General features: G+C 35.8%; 1 protein-coding gene across 1 annotated transcript; it reads left to right on the forward strand.

The window, feature by feature from the left end:
* Positions 1–4,334: 4,334 nt before the first annotated feature.
* LOC140148863 (phosphatidylinositol phosphatase PTPRQ-like) lies at positions 4,335–15,780 on the forward strand. The gene is made up of 15 exons (XM_072170954.1): positions 4,335–4,622; positions 4,873–5,169; positions 7,034–7,339; positions 8,192–8,485; positions 9,096–9,389; positions 9,539–9,826; positions 11,251–11,468; positions 11,708–11,777; positions 12,046–12,152; positions 12,405–12,624; positions 12,856–12,940; positions 13,223–13,457; positions 13,612–13,654; positions 14,015–14,141; positions 14,290–15,780. The coding sequence occupies exons 1-15, from the start codon at positions 4,433–4,435 to the stop codon at positions 14,684–14,686; spliced, it is 3,171 nt and encodes a 1,056-aa protein (XP_072027055.1). The 5' UTR covers positions 4,335–4,432; the 3' UTR covers positions 14,687–15,780.
* Positions 15,781–22,729: the final 6,949 nt, after the last annotated feature.

Below are 22,729 nucleotides of genomic sequence, written 5' to 3' on the forward strand. Positions count from 1 at the left end.
ATGCTAAAATGAAATTGAGGAATGTGGTCAAAATATAAAGTAACAAAACCATATTCCGACTGTGTTTAAATTAAACTCTTGCTGATGTTTGTCAGGATCCTAAACGATGTTGGTCACTTGCTGGAATCGCATCGAAATAGGCACAGACGTCCTACTAAACATGAGGTGAAACAGTATTATACATGTATGATGAATGAACTTTCACCTCCTGGAATTGATACTACGTTATGGACTGTGCAATGTGTGGCAGATCAAAATATTTTTGGCAAGTCAAAAGGGGAGCACTGACATTTTTGGCACACATTCATTGAGTACCTTGAAATAAAACGCTCTAAGACCTAGGAAAACAGTACGGAAACGTTCTAAGGTTTTAAGGTTTGCTAAATGCTAATTGAGTTCTTAACAATTTGGTATATGCAACGGGCGACAATTTTTTGGCATGCCGAAAGAGGGGAAGTAATTTTTGGCATGCCAAGATGTGGGCAATGTTCTTTTGGCATATTGAGAGGGGAGCAAGCATTTTTGGCAGGCCGGTTTGGAAATCCCCCCAAAAAAAATTATTGCACAGCCCCTTTACTCCTGCCTTTAAAGCCTTAATCTACGATTTCTGTCAAATTTTAATTTTGTTATTCTTTATTCAAAATGTTGAAATAATATTAGTAATAACTGTCGGGAAGGGTTGCTGTCCATTTTAAGCTGAAATAACAAGGCAAAGTGAAAGAAATCCCACCGGTTATTTTGGCCATTTAACATGCAGTTCTATGGGAGGACATATGTGATGCGATCAAACAAAATCAGTCGGAACTCGGAAATATTGATATTGAGATATAGGCAAACAACGGAAATGTTTCCTTTTGTTTCCTCTTGATTTGGAAACTCTTTAATTGCTCATATCTTTGGAACTGGTTGTTCTACTTCAATGGTTTTCTGCAAAATGCAGCTTTGTTAATGCTTCTCACTATCCTATAAGAAAATGAAAATTTAATATTTCCGAGTTCCGACTGATTTTGCTTGATCGCATCACATATTATCATATTTTTTAAAATTATGATAATATGTCGAACTTTGCTCTGTTGACCTACAAAGACAACAAATTTGGCCGATTCCATTTAGGTGCATGTGTAAACATTACAAATATGCAAAAAAAATCAGGTTTGAAAAAAATAAACCAATTTCATATTATAAGATCGTACATTAAGGGATCTGAAATGAGCGTTTAGAGCGTTTCGACAGTATTTTTATGGGACATGAGAGCACTACAGACGTATCGAATTCCGTTCTGAATACGAATAATGTCTTTCTGATATCAAATAATTTTCATTTTTGAAAATCACGATATAATACAAATTTTATGACAAATTATAAAAATTTGATATTTTTCAAATTTTGATATATAACAGCCCTCGAAGTAAATTTCATAAATCTAATGATATATTCTTAAAGCGTATGTAGCTGGGAGGAAAAGCCGACGATCAATTGAATATTTTGACCTTTCATATTGAAGATATGGATTTTTCCCCAAAAGACCTAATTTTTTTTGTGTGTTTTGGGAAAAAAGCCATATCTTCAATACGAAAGATCAAAATTTTCAATTGATCGTCGGCATTTCATCCCACCTACATACACGTTAAGTATAAATCATCAGATTTATAAAGTTTACTTCGAGTACTGTTAAATATCAAAACTATCAATTTTAATGATTTGCCATAAAATGTGTATTACATTGCGAATTTCAAAAAATCAAAATTATTTGATATCAGAAGGACATTCTTCGTATTCAGAATGCGATTCGATATGTCTGATGTGCTCTAATGTCCCACAATAAATACTGTCCAAACGTTCACACCCCTTCCCTTAAGGCTTTAACAAAAATTAATGGGTATCATTGGGTATATGGTAGTATGTTGAAATAGTAAAATTCAGTATAATTTGTTTTTAAATCAAAGTTCATCTGTGTTGTTAGACTTCCTAATTACCCATTTTCCAGTTTCAATGCCGGGTTATATAAAGGGTATAAAACGTTTTAATAACATTCAAAAATATTTTAACATAATGTTATATTAGCAAAAAAATATTTTACAATAACTTTTTGACAACATTTTTAAACCTGTGATCTCAACATAACTCAGGGTTCGGTGAAACAATCTTGACCTTCAACCGGATACTGGCAACCCAAGTTTGGGATCAGTAATGTTTTGGACACTTGACCAAAAATTTGAACCGTACTATTGGTCACTTGTAATTTTAAAATGGGCCAAAAGACTCAGACCCTGTAGTAGACAGAGGCGAGATTGACTCCAATACTGAAACAAAAATCAGACCCCTCTCTCTTTTATCATGTTTGGATTGTACAAAATAGATCCCCCTTTTCTCTGCTAAACATTTTTCAGACCCCCTCCATAATCTCAAACTACCACAAAAGTATTTAGCAACGTATTTATGAACACTCCCCAACGACAACACCAAATGGATGAAACAATAAGTATTGGAAAACCGACTCTATAATATAAATTTGTAATTAATTGTTAGTAAGCAAAACCATTCAGAGGTGGAAACTTAGGAGTACACCTGGGGCATGCTGCTATTTTCTAGTTTTTCCCTTTACTTGTTAGAATATGTTAGAAATTAAATCAAAGAAAAGAAATTCAATGCTTATGAAGAATATTTAAAAAAGATATCTTAGAATGATACTATAAAGAAGGTAGGCCGTACTTCTTTCGTTGATAAACAATGTTTGGTTTATTTCAACATTATATTCATCTATTTCAACATTATGTTCTTTTATTGCCATCCTGTAAATTCCGATAATATTATATACACACAAAAAATGAGAAGTATCATATAAACATTACTTTTTAGAGCATATAAATATACTTTTTAGAATAGATTAAGTACTTTTGATATAGTTTTACTCTACTTTGTATTGCATATTATAAATTATTATTTATATCAGGCTTTTGAGCGATACAATAAAACTGTATATTGTACAATGTTTGCAAAATACCCGGATGCAATACAATATTATTTTAATATTGTACGCGTATCTCGTACGCGTATCTCGTACGCGTCGTGCGTTGCCATGGTGACAGCACTAACACGCGTCATGATACAACAGCACAACAATACAGACACCGTAACGGCTCACACGAGATTTCGTACTGTATAAACAAGTAAACTCACAAACTTAATTCGCGGTAATTCTGGATGATGATAACATTAGGAAATATAATCCACATCTACAAATAAACCTATATATAATTATTCCGAAATTGTCTTTGGAGAGTAAAGAGCAGAAAACAAGAAGGTCAAAAGGTAAGCTTAGATTACAAAACACATTGGTCAAACCCGGTGGCTAGGTAAGCTTAAATTTTCATTTTACCGCAAAGCAAAAGCCTGATATAAATAATAATAATATTGAATGGCTTATTTTTGTGTGATACAAGAATATATTGCACTCGATAGAAAAATATTGCACTCGTCTTCGACTCGTGCAATATTTTTCTATCTCGTGCAATATATTCTTGTATCACACTCAAAGCCATTCAATACTATATAAATGTTTGTAGGTTTAGTAAATTATTGTTTTGCTCTTGTATTGTTCAGCCCACTGTGGCTTGGCTAACGCGCAATATAATAATACCATTATTTAATTATTTAAAAGCGTTGTGTCCAAATTGATTATTTTTGCTTTCTAATAGAGGGTGGGCTACATACCTCAAGGAATGGGCCTCAAGGAAGAACAGATGTGTTTTTAATTTATTGAGTGTCCCGGGTTAAGGTTGGTCTGAACCCTGGAATTATGGAAACTTTCGGGCCTCATAACTGCTTAATTGTTGGTGTAAAGTATATAAAAGTATACATATTTAGAATGGCAAAGACTTGATAAGTTCATCTGTGAGATCCAATTTGGGCCAAAATCCCAAAAAACGAGATAAAAATATTTAGGACCTGTTTTTTCATTTTTTTGAATTTCGACCAACTTCGATAAAAAAAAGCCCGATTTTCGCCCAAATTTCTTATATTTTTGGTGAAGTTGGTCAAAATTCAAAAAAATAAAAAAACGGGTCCTAGATATTTTTATCTAGTTTTTAAAAATTAAAAAAAAGTGGGCCAAAAAACCGTTTTTTGGGATTTTGGGCCAAAATGAGCATTTTGGCCCAAATTGGACCTCACAGATGAACTTATATTCAAAACCATTCAGAGGTGGAAACTTAGGAGTACACCAGTAAAAGAAAACAAGACAGAACCGATTTTATGCATTTGGCGATTGTTAGTGTATTGTTATATCTGAAACAAACATAATAATGTTCACTCTGTGTACATGATAGGACCTACTACGTGGCCGGTCGTACTGGTTACTGAAAGAACCATCAGCAGCATATACTTCACTTGGGAAGAAATACCGTGTGAATCACGTGGTAGTAGTATCCAAATGTATCGTGTTCAACTTGTCGATGAAAACAGCGTAGATGTTTTCGGACCAACCAATCTTGCTCAGTCTTCGAAGGATGTCAATATTACTGAACTGGAACCTGGCAATGAATATACATTCACAATATCAGCAATAAACATCATGGGAGAAGGGCCACGAGGAACCTTCCCTGTTACGACTTTACCGTTAGGTAACGATAACAAGTGCATCTGACATAATTATTTTACTTTAGTACTTACTCGTTCACATGAATGAGAATATAAAAGACGACTACTAAAAATTTGCACTAGGATTTGTTGTTGTCTTCGTCGTCGTAGTTGTGTTTTCTTGAATGTATTTGTTTGCGAAATTGGTGTTAGTGAATATACCTCTATTATAGAACGTGCTTCTTCTGTTAATCATTACTCTTGTTCACGTTACGCAAAATTTGTTATTAACAGGCCCTAATCCTCCACAATTCGTAATACTGACGGGATCCGGCACTACATTCCTGACATTTTCGTGGGATGCTGCCTCGTGTGGCGGTTTGGAAGGGTGCAACAGCATAGTGAGTTATTCATACACAACCGTTCGAATATCCGATGGTGTTCAAGCTAAAGAAACCACGAGTGAAATTACAGTCACAGTTAATTCTCTGCAACCATGCACAATGTATGATTTCTTTGTGGCGGCAACTAGTAATTCTGGACTGACAGGACCCAATAGCAAAGTTGTGTCTGCACTAACAAAATTGACCGGTACGTTTGTTTAAAAGTATGTTTGTGCACTTGCAGGGTTGTGTGTACAATGTTGTGTAGGTGTTTGTATGTGGCGCATGCCGGCAGGATGTTACAGATGTTTACACTCCCCAACTTTTTTTTCTCCTTTTTTGATATGTTGTTCTCGAGGATTTGTAAAGCTACCAAAAAACATTCTTTTGCAATTATGTCAAACCATATATTGATTATTGACTGGGCTATATGGCATAATATGCCCGTGCAACGGTGCATGGATCACAGTGTCAACACCCAAATATTTTTTCCATACAGGTCAATACTCCGTTGAAATCAATATTCTATTATTGACACAGATAAAGAAAGTTTACATATGCATTGTGTTATAGGACGTGCACCTGGAACTTAACTAAATGGGCTAAACGCGTTCCTTTATACCTATAAAGTATAATTGTCATTCTCAAAATTAAATATATCTCAATTTTTACATTGGATTTCAATTTTTTACGTTAAAAATGCAGTAAAAGATATCCACAGCAGCTGCAAGGCCCCGCTAATTAGTGTACTGCTTTTCGAGTGAGTGTACTGGAAACAAAACCCTGGTTTTACCTGAAAACAAATTTTGTTCTCGTAATAGAAACATCATATGCGGTACTAGAGCATGCACAAATCGTAATAATGTGTAGAATATAGAAACGCTGTGGTATCTCATATGATAGTCATGGTATGCTTAGCCTGAGTCGCTCGGCCTATCTCGAACAAAATCGCGATGCGTAGCTGTTAAAAAACGAGAGGATTCGCTGTACTATCACGGCAATTTTTAAAACAAATATATAGGGATGATGACGATGTGTGGATATTTTCCTTGTTGTGTTTAGTCTTCTCATTCTTCGTCGTTAGTGCTTGCTTTTAAAAATTAGTTTTTAAAAATTGATTAAAAAATGTTTTTTGGGTTTTGACCTCAATTTGACCTCACAGATGAATTTATCAAGTCTTTTCCATTCTAATTATGTGTAATCGATCAGCAAGAGCATTTAATTCATTCAAAATGAGCGATTAAAATGTAATCGATCAGCAAGAGCATTCAATTTATTTAAATGAAGCCCCTAAAGTCAGGTGGGTGATAAAAACGATTACATCGACAGCTAAAGCCTCCTTTATAGACTTCAGACCCGCATAAGCACACATTTGGGATACGTGAGAACAATGATACCACTTTACACATGACCGCCCTTACACATGACTGTATTGTGGTCACTTATTGATACTCGCCTGTTATGTAAAGCTTTAATATGATGCCGGATCAGTGACCAATTTAATGGCTTATGAATAGCCTGTCGGAAAATCAAATCGGCATCAAACGAACAAAGCATTACGTAATCTATTGCCGCTCCTTTCTATCTCTAACCTCCTTGCGTAAAGGCACGTTAGCGCAACGGTAACGGGCATCGACTTACAATGATAAGGTAGCTTGTGGTCGTGGGTTCGAGTCTTTGCATAGCCATCGGGTAGTGCACATGGGTATGGTGCTTTACCTCGCTTGTCTCATACAAACCAGACGTAATGGAACAATCTGAAGCGTCGAGAGCAGTTGTGCTTGAACCCTTGTTGAAATGAAATTTTTATAAAGTATCTCAGTAGCAACGGAATATATTGTTCAAGTGTACTAATCAGTAAAAGTACATTAAATCTAAAAAACAAAAAAACAAACAAAAACAAAAAACAAGACAAGTTGGTGTATGTAAAACTAACGATAAATAGAACGCTTATGCCTAAGGCATAATGGACAGGGTAGTTTTTAATCTTGTATCAGAATATTTTAAATGTGATTGAATTTTGAGAATAGTACCGCATTGCTATTATTACCTTTTATCTCGTTCATGTATAGCTCCTTCTACGGTAAGGAATATAGCCCGTAGTGAGGGTACAAACCCATCCACTTTAGTAGTTAGATGGACAGAACCAGAAGGCCCGTGCGCTGCCGACAGCTACAATGTTAAATACAAGCTACTTAACAAAGATATGTGTGAAATGATTCCGAATGAAATGTTTACCCAATTTGGAGTTGTGTTGACTACCAATGCTCAAATCAGCAGTTTGGAACCATATTCTGAGTATATGATAACCGTAAGCGCTAACAATAGTGCCGGCTTTGGAGATGATGTAAGTGGGATTGTTACAACGAGCGAACAAGGTAGGTTTCGGGAAATGTATATTGCGCGAATGCCCGGGGGGTCATTCCCATTGTGGCCTGTACATCCGCGATAATGAAAACGCGTAAAAAGGGTCGTTTTTCGTGGGTAGGCACGATACGCGCGTATCGCGTTTAGGGTGTCAAAAACATGAAAAATTGGAAAAAAGGGTAGCAAAATTGCAATTTCTAAATACGCGGAAATGAAATTTAGGGTATGAAATTTGATATTAGGAATGAAATCCCTGTTTAGGGTGTCGTTTTAGCCAAGGGTTAAATCCTTGTTTAGGGTGCTTTTCAAAAGTTGATTATCGCGGATGGTGTACAAGCCACAATGGGAGTGACCCCGGGCGCGAATGGCGTTCTTTATGAACTCAAAACTCACAACATCATGATAAAGTTATAAAGTGAAGGTATGGATATTTTGAAAAGATTTTCTATTCTAAGGAATACTGGTCATACAATGCCAAGGTAAATGGAGCCTAAATAAAAAATTATTAAAGAAACGATGAACACGACATACGACATACAGCCCTCAAGCCAGCTCATGCTATCTTCATTACCACACATATATCAGTCAAGAAATGTGCCAAAATATGGAATTTTAGTGTTGCATAATAATAACTTCCTATGGCTACACTGGATATAGGCTAATCTCATTATTGACTCATGTGGTCAGTTTGCCATGGATTAGTTTAAAACGCTGCTACCCAAGCTCTGGGTTGTCTCCGGCACGGGGCCTCCCATGCTCAGGGCGCGGACGGCCTGCTCACGGGGCACCCAAACCAAACCACTCATCGTCGTTATAAATGGTTATCGTTAGTATTCTAATTAAATTTTGCAATTTTCAACTAGTTCCATCTGGTTCACCCATTAATGTTGAAAGTACAAGTGTGTCAACAACTACCGCCAGTTTTATCTGGGATGAGGTGACATGTGGCGAAAGACGAGGAAATATAATACAATACCACTGCAAGATAATAAGTGAAACTGACCTAGCTGATAACGCAGAGATGGATGCCTCAAACAAGATGATATTATTTGAAGGATTACAGCCATGCACTACATATGACTTCACAGTTGCAGCAGTAACAATGGCTGGTATGGGACCAAGGAGCACTGTGACTAGTATTACGACGGGGATGATTGGTAGGTTATTTTACTTGATTGTTTGCGTTCTCTTTGATTATACGTAAAGTCGAAAAAATAATGTTTTGGTTCTCGTCCCCTCCCTCCTCAATTTCTGGAATTTGGCAGATTTAAAAGAAATTAGATTAAAAAAATATAAGATGTTGGAACTTTGGACTTTATGCATACAAATAAGTTTATTATAGATCAAGGATCACTTCCAAATCTATTTTTTTTTAATCCCTGAGAATCTCACATTTGAAAAAAGAAACAAAAAAACTTTTTTCTTCAAACACTGTTGGAAAGACGAACCATGCTAACTTTACATGGGGAGGGGGACCTCCATCCCTTATCAACTCACAAGAAAATCATTCGGGCGAGAAACAAAACATTGATTTTTATACGCCTAATAGTTCAATACAGGAATATTAAATAATTTTTGAGCCACAAAACTCACATGAGGTCATTTTTTAATTAGTCTGTGATTCGTTGTTGTTATGCACTATGCATTAAAAATTATCATCGTCAACTGATGTTTCCTTTAGAATTATCTACAGCATGCATAGGGCCTTTACAAAATTAATGTTCTGTCTAGAAATTATATGGTAAAATCAAGGAATTTGCTTTACAGAACCGTCATCGATCGCAACGTTAACATCACCGCTATTATCAACAGTCCGGTGGGATCCACCTACAGCAGGACTATGTCCAGCTGAAGAGTACCTAGTAGAATATGAACTTATCAATAAAGACCAATGTGAAGATGTAACCAATAGTGCAATTATAATGTATGGCACAGTAACGGACACGGAAACAACGCTTACTGGATTACTGCCACATTCAACATACCGAGTTTATGTAACAGCGAGGAATAGCGGTGGGGCTGCTGCGTCTCAAAATATTGAAATCCAAACGGAGGAAGGAGGTAAGATAAAACATGTTCATTTGCCATATCACCTGGTTCAACAAAAAGATTAAGTATAATTGTTTTAATCATGTGTATCAAAAAAAATGTAACCGTATTTTGTGGCGATAAAATGATAAGTTGTCACGATTACCATCTTCCTATCACAGAACCTACAGGTTCACCTTTGACTGTGATGATAACTAATGTGGGTCAGAGACATTTGACGTTTTCGTGGACAGAACCTGAGTGTGGTGATAGGAATGGTGACATCGTGATGTATTCCTACGAGTTAACTAATAACACAAATACTGTCATAACGCATGAGACGTCACAAACTACTGTCAGCATCAGCAACCTGACTCCGTATGTGAACTACTCATTCAGGATAGCAGCAGTCAATAGTGCTGGACATGGACCCTTTAGTGACGTCGTTATGAGTCAAACTGAAGAGGATGGTACGCAACATTTACCGAATCTTGCTTTAATCTGGAGAATTAATAAATTATTATTAACAGCCCTGTTTAAAATTAAACTTCATAATCTTTCTGTGAAGTTATTAAAATGTGTTTCGACGTAGTTATACGTGTTCAATGTAGATAAGAAATTGATCTGCATTCATGTCCATAATGTTTGATGGCATGTAAAACTGAGTCATTTTAAAGAAAAGTTGAACAATGATGGCGCTATTTATCTAAAATCTTGTTTGCATCTTTACAAGGGGTAGACACTTGTAAAATGAAAATAGAACATCAGCAAATACTAACAAATGACAAGGGAATTAATAAAAATTATAATGAAATGTAAGGGATAACTCATATTATTTGGCTAACTTGAATTTAAACAATGTAAATAGCGCCCTCAATTTACACACAAATGTACAATTGATAGAATTAAAATTACCACAAAAAAGCAGAATATCTTTTGGTATTTTCCAGGTCTAGAATCGAACATTATAATAATATTTTGTTAGAAAAATTTATATATGACCACATCAAACAACCGTGTAATCTATTATTGTTATTACTGACGAATTCTATTTTCTCACGTTCATTATTAAAACGTTGTCAATAGAGAAGTTTGCGATTTCAAAACGACGGGATCGTAAGTCTATCCATTCAAAATCACTCTTCCATGACAGAGCGAGATCGCTTATTTAGCCAGTATTGCGGACGCACGTACGAAATGAGCACGCGGACAACGAAGACAATTCGCAAAATGTGTCCATACGTATTACAATATACATACTAAAGACTGTCAAGGATATTATCATACGAAGGAAAGTCTATTGTATGTCACATCTTACATGTACGTTCCATGTTGGATTTTGCAGTGGCAAATTCTGTACGTGTGTATACGCCTCACGGGATTAGAGGAGCGCGCGTGATTCAAATCTGACACTGTGAAATCCAACATGGCATTACTCTCAGGTTGAGACGAGACAGACTATAACTATTAATATGATCAATATTTGGTAAGAAATCAGTATGATAAAGCTAAAGGGAGGTGTGAAAGTTTGAATTCATTCATTCGTACAGATTGTCCATTAAATGCGTGTTAGATCGGCCGTATAAAAAATGAGATTACATATTTGATACAAACGCACGAAATAACGCACGGAGGACGTCACGTGGTTCATGCAACACGACTCATTTTCCCCACAAAAACTATAATTTCGAAAATAAAGAAATGATATAAAGATTATAATCTACCGAAATATTGTTTTGTTTTTGGCAATCATAATATTCGGGAAGGACTGAAATTCATTTTTGTTAACCCTGGTGATAGTCAGAATCATGCTAAATTACAGTAGAAATATGACATATCGTTAGTTAGACACCTCAGAATATATCTAATAGTATTGTATATTTTGTTTAAACAGTTCCACCAGCACCTGAAGAATTGGGAGCTTCTAACACTGACACGGATTCTATTACCATTGAATGGTTAGCGCCTGATCCACCTCATGGTGTCATCATTAGATATCATATCCAATATTGGAAGACGAGTGAATCTATGAGCACGGCAATGTCTGCAATGAATGAACGTACTGCGTTTACCTTAACAGGGTTACTACCTACTAGCAAGTATTTATTTAGGGTAAGTTTACAAGTGATGTAATCAAAATCCTACTTTGGTTTATGTAACAAATAATCGGAACGAATAAGAAAGACAGAAAATTCGTAGAAAATTCGTTAAACATGCTAACAGTATTGGGGGGTGCGTCATTGTGTATCTTTAGCCCTGGGCGCCACAAGCCCTAGCTACGCCACTGCATTCTTAGGAAAAATTGCTAGTACATAACACACATAGTTTAGCAAACTCCCTTATTATCACAGGTACAAGCTGAAACCTCCGCAGGGAGGGGTGATTGGAGTAAGACCGTAACGGCTGAAGCCACGGAAGGATGTAAGTATAATAATCTTCTTAATTAAATTTGGAACTAGTCTAATAACTAACATTTAAATATTCAATGTATTATTTAAAACTACCGTTGCCATTTTGATTGAAACCTCAGTTATTAAACACATTAAATGGTATAGCATATTGAGTTTCTTTGCCATCATACTAATAATGCAATGATGTAGAGTTACAAGCAGAAAAGATTATGCAATGTCATCGCAGGACAAAACAGTTACAATAACCGGTGTTTTTTGTTTTGTTCTTTCATTTTCAGTACCCAGTGCCCCATTTGAGTTACGAGCAACAGGATTGGGGAAAACATCTATTGCATTAGAATGGAGAAAACCCTTATATCCAAATGGAATCATATTGGATTATGCTGTAAGATTTGTTTTCAGTAAAGGTGTAAAATAACTTTGTCTCCTTTGTCTTTGTATTACTCTTCTGTCGCTTCTTCTTCCTTCTCTTTCTCACATTACCCTGCTTCTATGTACAGGAAGAGATTCGTTTTAAAACATATTAGATTGTAGTTGTGTAAAGTAAAGCGAAATACTTTTAATACCCGTAAGACCGTTTAAGAACCCAGGTCCAAATCTAAAAAATCTGAACCATACTTTTCTGTTGTGATTTTAGATTAAGTACCAAGCGCTTGAAAAGGCATACGACAAAGATTTCATCTCTAATAACAGATACACTACTTTACCGGTTTTAACCACTGCTGCAAATGACGCCCATGAATACTTAGTAGATGACTTGGAGCCATCCACAAAATATGAATTCAGAGTGTCCGGCAGGACGTCTGTTGGGCGAGGGGAGGAAGCAGTCATTGAGGTGTATACAAAAACATTTACTGGTAATTGCATATTGAAAACCTACCATATTAAAACCACACTAAATTTTGATTTTGGCTCATGCTTAATATCATTATTTCTATTAGAATATGTCGTCAGATGTTATATATGTTAATTTTTGACAAATGGCTTACCTTAGGAAAGTGGTATCTATACACTGCGGCTTTAAACGTGTAACTAAACGATCATTAATGAGACGTTAACATTTAAAATCAACATGTCATTCTTGTTAGATATTGAACCACCGAAGCCTCCTGTTCTCAAAACGTCGGGTCCGTCAGTTATTATTGAATTCGATGTTCTACCTAAATACATAAGGTTAGAGGAATAAAAACGCATACCATATACATCATCTGAAGATTAATTTCATTCTTGAATCAAGTAAAACATAAATTTATTTGAATACATTATTGAGAACACAATGGAATATTAGTATTGATACAATAGAGTGTACTTACATTATTCCTAATACCCATAGATGGGGTATAGGATGGATGGATTAGGATGACGAGGATAAGACACGGGACGATACCGACAGCGACATCGTCATGTCGATGATAATTAATTGTTTCCTTTACATATTTTATTGTCTCTTCATAGCAATGTGTTTATAGCCATAGAATATGCACCGGGTAGGAACAAAAGACAAAACAGCAATTTGGACGGAGCTTCAAATTCAATTATAGTGGCTAATCTAACACGCGGTGATATCGAGGAGGGAATGACGTTCACTCTTGGTGATAACAAGACTTATGGTGGTTACATCAATCATGTTCTTATTCCTGATGCTACATATACTGTAAGGGTAGCTTATGCTAGCTGTACTCCTGTTGAGGTAAATGCACACGGGAAAAATAAAATGGTACATCTGAGCTGTATAAGTTAAAGAAATTCAATATTTTTGTTAACAAGAATACTTTTGAAGTGTGTAAGATCTTTGTGAAACTATAAAAATAACATGGGTATTTACCATTACCATTTCATTTCAGGAATGCGTGCCGGTTGCATGGTCACCGATATCTATTATAACAGGTGAAGACAGAATAGTAAACAAGAATGTAAACTTTCATAAAGGTTTATGTGGTTTAGTTGAATTAATGATGGACGTTAAGTATGATTTTCAAATATCTTCCAATGTTTTGTTCAATAAATCCTGTAAGAAGTTTGCATGTATCCTGCATCTGTGTATTTTTTTTATAAATATTTATTTATTTATTTATTTATTTATTTATTTATTTATTTATTTATTTATTTATTTATTTTTATTTATTTATTTATTTTTATTTATTTATCCATTTATTACTTATTACTTAATATTATTATTTGATTATTTTTCCATTTATTTTTGTTAGTTTCATAAACTGTTTATTTCTCTCGTTTTATTTCTTTCAGCTCCTAATTGCAAAAGTGATGGCTGTGGAGAAACAGGAACAAATATTGGCGCAACTATTGGCGGTTCCTTGGTAGCATTTGTCTTGATAATCGTTTTCATTACTGTAGCTATCGTTATCTATTATAGGTAATAATGAAATATAAAAGGATGCCTCCTAAACTTATAGCTTAATAATACGAGTTTTATGAGTACTTGGATTCTTATCTATTCCGGTGAGTTTTATGAGATAAAAAAAAGTTGAAGACTTAAAATCATTGTCTTGTCATGTTTTCAGACGCCAACATTCCTCCTTACAACAGTCACCCACATCAAATGAAACTTACGATGAAATAGATCCAAAAATCGCACAGCAGTCTGCAATACATAATGAGGCGGGATATGAAGTGAATCTAGCAATGGAAGGAATGCAAACACCTAACCAACATGAAGGAGATGAGTTGGATTATGAAGACGTGAAGACTAAGACAGACTCTGACTACCAAGGATTAAATACAGGGGACATGGAAACAGAACACGATTATCAAGGTTTGGACGAAACAGAAAAGAAGAAAGAGTCGGATTATCAGGGTTTGAATAAAGCGAACATGGACGAAGAACATACCTATCAAGATTTAGGGCAGAAAAGTGACACAAATCGTAAAATTAGCTCCCCGTACGTTAATGTTCCCTGATTTTAAAGCGTTTCCTTCTTGACATGCGCAAAGCATTTTATGTGTGTTGCTTTAGTAAAAATTGTCAAGAATGTTTGTTTAAAAAAGTTAGATTATAGCAACCTTGATTATAGCCTGAAACAATTACCTAGAGATACAGAGAGTATTAGTCCCACTTGCTGCTGTAAATACAACAACGCTACTTGATAATTGTTGATGGGAATTATTTTCACAAATTGTTATGAGTTTGCTGACTATGGATCATGGAAAATGTATAACTTATCCAATATTAATATATTTAACTAGAGTTTTTCTATACACTAAATCGATACCTTATACAAAACAAGGTGCCGCCTTTTAAATGTTTTTATTCATGTATTTATTTATTATTTACTTATTCGTATTTGTTTATATGGATTGTTTATGATTATATTGTATTTCTCTATTTTATTCTTTATTTATAAATCATATGAAATGAATCCTAGTCATGACCTTCCTGTTATTACTAGTGTACATAAAATATAAGGAAATAAAATGTATTCAGAATCTGTTTATGGTTGACAGGTTCAGCAACCTCATGAATAGTAAATTAAGCTATATAGTTCATGTGTAAAAAACAGTAAATTAAGTATGCTTGCGTGGCGTAACAGATTGATACCATAGTAATAACATTAGTAAATATTGTAACTTATGGCATGTGTGAGAAATACTTCCATAAACAGCTACATATTAAAACAATACTATAATAATTATGTGGCCTCATATGCATGAATCTGATACCTCTCACAGACACTAAACTGAGAAAAATCAAGTTGAAATTTTTACTTTACTTTTACTTTATTTCAATATCCATGTTCTACCAACTTGGTTTATCATATCAATGAGTTTCTTTTGGACTTCTTTAGCTAGCTGTATTTGAATGTACTCGGACCTAATGTTGGCCAAGAAAAGGTATAAAATTAGAAAATATGAACATTATGATTTAGTACTTTGGCTATTCTCCGTGCATGAACCAACATTTATCAGGTTCATGCATGGCAATTATCCAAATAACCATAATAAGAGAAAAATTTGCGCGCTTCGCGCTCAATGGCCCATAAAGTAGCAAAACACACCTCATTTGGTGCTAAAAGTCCAAACTGGAACACAATAGGCTCGGTCCCCGTCCTCCCCCTCCCTAAATTGTAATGCTTTCACCACCACTGGAATGTCATGTTATTTCACGCTGAAAGTGTTTCTTTTCAGTTAACCATGCAAAATGAGTTGTCTTCTTTCAAAATGACACGTGATTTAATTTTTAAAAAGAGAGAGAAACAATCTCAATGTAATGTAGCATAAATCCGAAATGGCCTTAAGGGATCTGGAATGAACGTTTTGAGCGTTTCGACAGTATTTTTTGGGGGACATGAGAGCTCATCAGGCATATCGAATTGACTTCTGAATACGTAGAATGTCTTTCTGAAATCAAATAATTTTAATGTTTTGAAATTCACGATATAATACAAATTTTATGACAAATTATTGAAATTTGATATTTTTCACGTTTTTGATATACACCAGGCACAAAAAGAAACTCGTCAGTTATATTCATCCTTGCTGTTCGTGAACATTGAGCAAGAATTGACCACGATATGCGCCTCCAAAACTCTCAAACCCCAAAATGAGAAGTTGCAATTTTAACGATTCAATTGTGCCTGTTACACTGTGTGCTTTATTGATTGGCCCGTGGTGCTTGTGTGCAATACAACGATGCGTTCACATTGAAAATCGTTGAAAATGCAACTTTGGGGTTTGAGGCTTTGGATGTGCATATCTTGGTCAATTCTTGTTTGTTTTTCATGAACAGGGTGTCAAATGAGAAAGCAAAGTCCAGTTAACAAAATGTATGTTTCAGAATAATCCAAAATTATCAAGTTGTTGAACAGCAAGGATGAATATAACTGACGAGTTACTTTTTGTGCCTGGTGTATGCTTACTTTTGCTTATCATTATTTCGGGTGGTTTTCCCGAACCACGACAGCTCTCCATATCCTCCTGTCCTGCATCACCGCTCCCAAGTCAGATGCTTCCAGTCCAGTGTCTTGCTTGAGTACATCTACATATGTAAGGGGTGGTCTACCAGGGTTTCTTGTACCATGTTTGGGTGCCCAGTTTATCAGGTTGGCGACAGGTTCACACTTGCTCCTGAAGCAGTGGCCAGCGAAGCGCGTTCTCCTTTCTCTGATCTTCTCTGAGAGCCTTGGGAGGTCTCCATACAACTCTTTGTTGCTTATGTGCTGTTTCCAATGGATGTTGTACACTGCCCTTAGCATACGGGTGTAACAGCCATACCAGCTCTTTGGCTAGTTTTGAGAGTTATGGTCCAGGCTTCACATCCGTACGTTAACACAGACTCCACTGTTGCACTGAAGACCAGCAGTTTGAAATTTTTTGGTAGAGCAGACTTCCAGATCTTGCTTAGGCTGTTGCATGCTCTCCAAGCGGCTGCCTTGCGTGTTTTGACATCATGCTCAGTGCTAGCTATCCATGCTCTTAGATATTTGAAGTCTTTCACCTCATCTAGCTTTGTACCATTATTTGTGCTGATGTTAACTTGCTGATCTTGGTTAAAGGACATGAACTTTGTCTTGGTGGCATTCATCTTTAGGCCGACTCTTCCAACTGATGCTTCTACCCTTTGTAGCAGTTCCTGAGCTTGTTTTATTTCTTCTGACAATAGGGCGATGTCATCAGCGAAGTCCAGGTCGGTTACCACTTCTGGCCCAACTCGTCTGCTTTTTCGCCTTTCAAGCTGGAATCCTAGTGCTTCTTCCTTGCCATCTATAGCTATTCTCAAAGCATAATCAAGCACTATCACAAACAGATACGGGGCAAGGGTATCTCCTTGTAGAACGCCGGCTAGGATGTCAAACAGCTCAGTTTCACCATCAGGGGAGATCACTTTGGCTCTGGTTTTCTTGTATGTCCTTCCAATGGCATCAACAAGTTGTTTTGGTATCCCATAGGCTCTGAGGATTTGTAGCATCATGCCTCGGTGAATAGTGTCGAAGGCTTTTCGGAAGTCAATGAATGTTATAATAGCTGGTCTTCACTCCTTCTAGTATCCTTCTAAGAGCCAGTATGTGGCTGATAGTAGTTCTTCCCACTCTGAAGCCATGCTGGTTGTTTCTCAGAAGTACGTCAACTTTGGGTCTTATCCTGTTGAGTATCAACCCATTGAAGGTTTTGGCCACTATTGAGGATAGGCTGATGCCACGGTAATTACCTCCTTGACTTAGGTCTCCTGACTTTGGTATTGGGATTATGTTAAGAATAGACCACTGATCAGGCATTCTTTCTTTCAGCAATGCATCGTTGCAAAATCCTAGCACCAGGTCATCCAGGTCACATCTCTTTAAGACTTCTGGTGGAATGCCGTCTTCTCCACTACTCTTTCCTTCTGCTATTGCTGTCTTTGCCTTTGTGTATTCTTCATGGCTAAAAGGACCAACCTCAATCGTGAGATCATCTGTGATGGGCTCTATCGTATCATCTTCTCCCTCTATATCTGGGCAACTTCCTAGTAGGTCTTTGAAGTGATGATACCAGTTGTTAACCCTTTCCATCTGAGTGTCTCCTTTCAGCTGCCCCCTCATTGACGATTTTCTTCCTGTAATGTCATTAATCAGTCTCCAACTCTGACTGTGTTTACAGTTGTCATGAGCCATTTCAACTTCTCTCAGCTTGATGTTGAGATCATCCTCTATTGCCTGATTATAGGCTCCTGCTAGATCAGACTTTGCCTGATTATAACTGAGCCTGTTGCCTTCGGTTGTGCATTCTTGATATGTCTCATAAGCCTTCTTGATTTTTTTTGTCTTGCTGTTGTTACTCTGTGATCACTTGAGAAGCACGCCTTCCTGATTTTCCTGGTTATAACAGTAAATTTTATAAATCTAATGATATATTCTTAAAGTTAATGTAGCTGGGAGGAAAAGCCGACGATCAATTGAAAAATTTTGACCTTTCATATTGAAGATATGGACTTAGTTTCACAAAAAGACCATTTTTTTGGTGTTTCGGGAAAAAATCCATATCTTCAATTCTCAATTGATCATCGGCTTTTCATCCCACCTACATACACTTTAAGTATAAATCATCAGATTTATAAACTTTCCTTCGAGTACTGTTAAATATCAAAAAATATAAATTTTTAATCATTTGCCATAAAATGTGTATTACATTGCGAATTTAAAAACAAAATCAAAATTATTTGATATCAGAAGGACATTCTTCGTATTCAGAATGCAATTCGATATGTCTGATGTGCTCTAATGTCCCACAATAAATACTGTCCAAACGTTCATACCCCATCACTTAACGTAATGTAAATTTTACTGAAATTTCACAATGTTGAATTCTTCTAATTTCAAATGGATTCAATGAACATAATAACTATGTTTAATATTAAACATTCACAGGTATTTGTTTCCATTTTTTAGTTACCTTTTGTTTACATTGCTCGTAGATATCATAAGAGTTGACTAATATCAGTAATATATTATACAGATCATATTTTGTACTGGTTGAGGGCCCGACCGACGTGGTAACCTAGTATGCGAGGCACCATCTAAGCAAATGAGCCTGCAGAAAATGTAATATATTAATGGTTAAAGGGATCAAATGTGTATCTATTATTATCTTATCATTTTAATTTTACTAAAGACATCTCCAATTATCTATGAAATTCGCCGTGCTCAACATTACAACATGAACTCACATTGTGATTTATCTCCAGTCTCCAAATACAAGAACACCGCAAAAATATATCAATGAATGATTAGACATGAAGCTTAACTAGAGCGATAACCGCACCATAGCTGAACCATGTGGCTTAGGCAGTATATTGTGGTAGGCCTATACCACTGTAATGGACATAATCTTGAATTGCTACGAAGGTATGACCGCCCGAGTGGTGTTAATGGAAGAGGAAAAGTAAAGAATATAAAATAAACTAGAGCAACCGTGCCCTTTGCAAGGGCACGAGGTAAGCTGAAGGCGGAGGACTGTGACGATCTGATCAAGCAGCAATATTGTGCTGGATAGTATTAATTTTAATAAGACTGTTTCATTAATTGCCGTTTTAATATACCTTGATCGTGGTAAGCTGGCATTTTGAAAACTTGACTTTTGACCTCTGTATGACCCCCTTAATGATCTTAAATGAATTTTAAAATATTTAAAACATGTTAAGAATGTCATAAGGATCATTGCATTTAAATTTCAGCTCAATTGAAGCATTTTGAAAACTTGACCTTTGACCCCTTTATTGCCCCTTAATGACCTTAAATGAATTTTAAAATATTTTCAACATGTTTAGAATGTCGTAAGGATCATTGCGTTTAAATTTAAGCTCAATCGGAGCATTTTGGAAAACTTGACCTTTGGCCCCTTTATGACCCCTTAATGACCTTAAATAAATTTTGAAATGTTTAAACATGTTGAGAATGTCATAAGGATCATTGCATTTAAATTTAAGCTGAATCGGAGCATTTTTGGTTAAAATGACCTTTTTTGACCCCTGTGACCCCTGGATGACCTGTGTTTGGAAATATTTTTGTTATATTCTTTATGTTTCCCTCTTTCATATGACACCACTCATGGGATCATACCTTCGTGGCATTTAGAGATATGTCCATTTCAGACCAAATGGTTAGTGAGTTAGTAAGCTAGTAAGCTAGTGAGCTAGTAACATTTACTCATATAGGCTGATACCATTTCATGGTTCAGCAAAAATGAGACCCATATATGTTTTTGAACCACCTGCTCCATGATTATGGGAACAAGCACTTGTATTCCCCAGCAAACACAAAACATTTTCGACATCATTCACTAAAGGTTAGAAAAGGTTGCCAGAAAACCAGTGGTGTACCGTGGCCGCCCCTTCCCCGGGGGGCTGAAGAAAAGCCAATTTTGCCGCCCCTTCCTAAAAAAAAAAGGATTATAGGCGCTACAGGCCCAAAAGCAACACATTTTGATGTATAGTACATTTTTTTCACATTTTACGCCCTTTTTTCTTTACTAATTCTCTTGCCGAATTTGCCACCCCTGCTTTGACCCGGGGGGCTGACGCCCCAAAGCCCCCCCAAAAAAAAAAAAAAAAAAAAAAATACGCCCATGAAAACGTTTAAATGTTGGGTTATATAAAGGGTATATAATTAGTATTCTCATGCAAAAGAGATATATGATTTGCATGTCGTGAAATAGATAATAAAAAATAGGCTTAAAAGGGTCAATTTCAACTAATGTTCACCTCTATTCGTGAAGAGTATAAGGGTTAGATATATATGATATTAAGTTTGTCTTCAATCCTTGGTAGGTATATATTAATTAACATTTAGGTAATTAATTAAAACTAAGTCTTTTTATTAAGATTTATTCAGTCAGTCCATTGCATTCACGTGTCAAAAAATGTCTGTCCGTAAATGGAACAGTCAGTTGGGGTGAGAATCTGGCAAAAGTAATAACTATACAATTATTCAAAAGTTCATTGGTACATGTCACATTTTGCTTTAAACCCGCGCCCATTTAGTTCAGAAACTGTGCCATTCCAGTTGAAATTCATACACCCCATATGGAAGACATAACCTTACTCTCCCACACAGGGTGGTGTATATTTCAAATGGATTCACACATTCATGGAACCACATTAGAAATTCACATTCCATGTATGGAAGATTAAGGTCAAGTGTTCCATAGGGGGTGTGTGGATTTCAATTGGAATAGCCAATTCTACCTGACTTTTTACACTGTTCCAGTGTTCCTGTTCAAATGGTAAAGATAATGCAACCCAGGTAAGGAACTATTGTCCATGTAAATAAATGTAATTAATTACCTTACCTTGGTTTGTGGTAGGAAACTTGTCAACGAATATCACATACTTTGGCATAAGGAGTAAGCCTGTGTAAAAATAAAGCAATAATGATGACGAAATTCTACTTTTTTGTTACAAATAATACCTCAAATAATTATTGGAAATGACATTACTACAAAATTATTTGTAAAATTGAGATTATAATTTGTCAATGACTGTACTTCTAATGCCTACATTTGCTGTTTTTGTCTCTCCTCTGCATACCGTCTAGTCCGTATTTTACTTGTTCCCCCACATCAAGTTGTTGTACCTTGCTCTTTTTCTTTCCAGATAAATGTCATTTTTATATTAATAAAATGTGAGATTCTGAGAGACAGATTTATTTTTGAGTTTTTAATACAAGATATTATACCTCACGTATTCGAGTTTTGTTTTCGGATTTGTTAAAGGAAAACTGTATTCCGCAATACTGAATAGTCTTAGATAATGCTTCACACAATTATCGAAAGAATTTGAAAATGAGATAATCCCCAGGGAGAGAATTTGCATTCTGAAGACCACAATGACATTTGAGTTGATGTGTGTAACTCTGATGAGAAATCGGAGTGTTGACCAAGTTTGGAAGGATACACACAGTTAGCATGGTTGGTTGATGTCGGTAATGTGGATATCTATATATTTAATTTTAGCTTCATAATGATGACTCGAGAGGTCGTACAGATGGCTAATAGGAACCTTGATCAAGTTGGGCAAATGATTATCTAAAGACTAGCGTAGGTAAACAAACGAGGAGTTTTGTGTTTCATATGCCAACCCACCAAATCTAATTTCATAATACTAAACAATAAATGATAATAATAAAAGCAATGATAATTATATGCCTTTTAAGGTGTTTAAAAACAACCCATGGACCACAAAATAGACAGACACGTGATCACAATCTCATGTGTATTTGTATGTTCAACCAATCGGTATTAAACTTTGGCTTTGACTTGAAATGGTTCCACTATAAGTACTATAATGGGCTAATTCTTAATCCGGGGGAATTCTGTCGGTCCGTGCCACGTCACTTCCGGTTGATGATGCGACTCACGGTCGAGTGAAAACATTCGATTTTTGTTGATGATTTCTGTCATTGGTGTTATGTAAATTTCGATCGCAAATAGTCAGTGGAATCAAACAACCGTTTCTAAGTCTTCAGAGTGGAAGAA

This window comes from Amphiura filiformis, chromosome 1 (genome assembly GCF_039555335.1).
Source record: "Amphiura filiformis chromosome 1, Afil_fr2py, whole genome shotgun sequence".
Taxonomy (NCBI): domain Eukaryota; kingdom Metazoa; phylum Echinodermata; class Ophiuroidea; order Amphilepidida; family Amphiuridae; genus Amphiura; species Amphiura filiformis.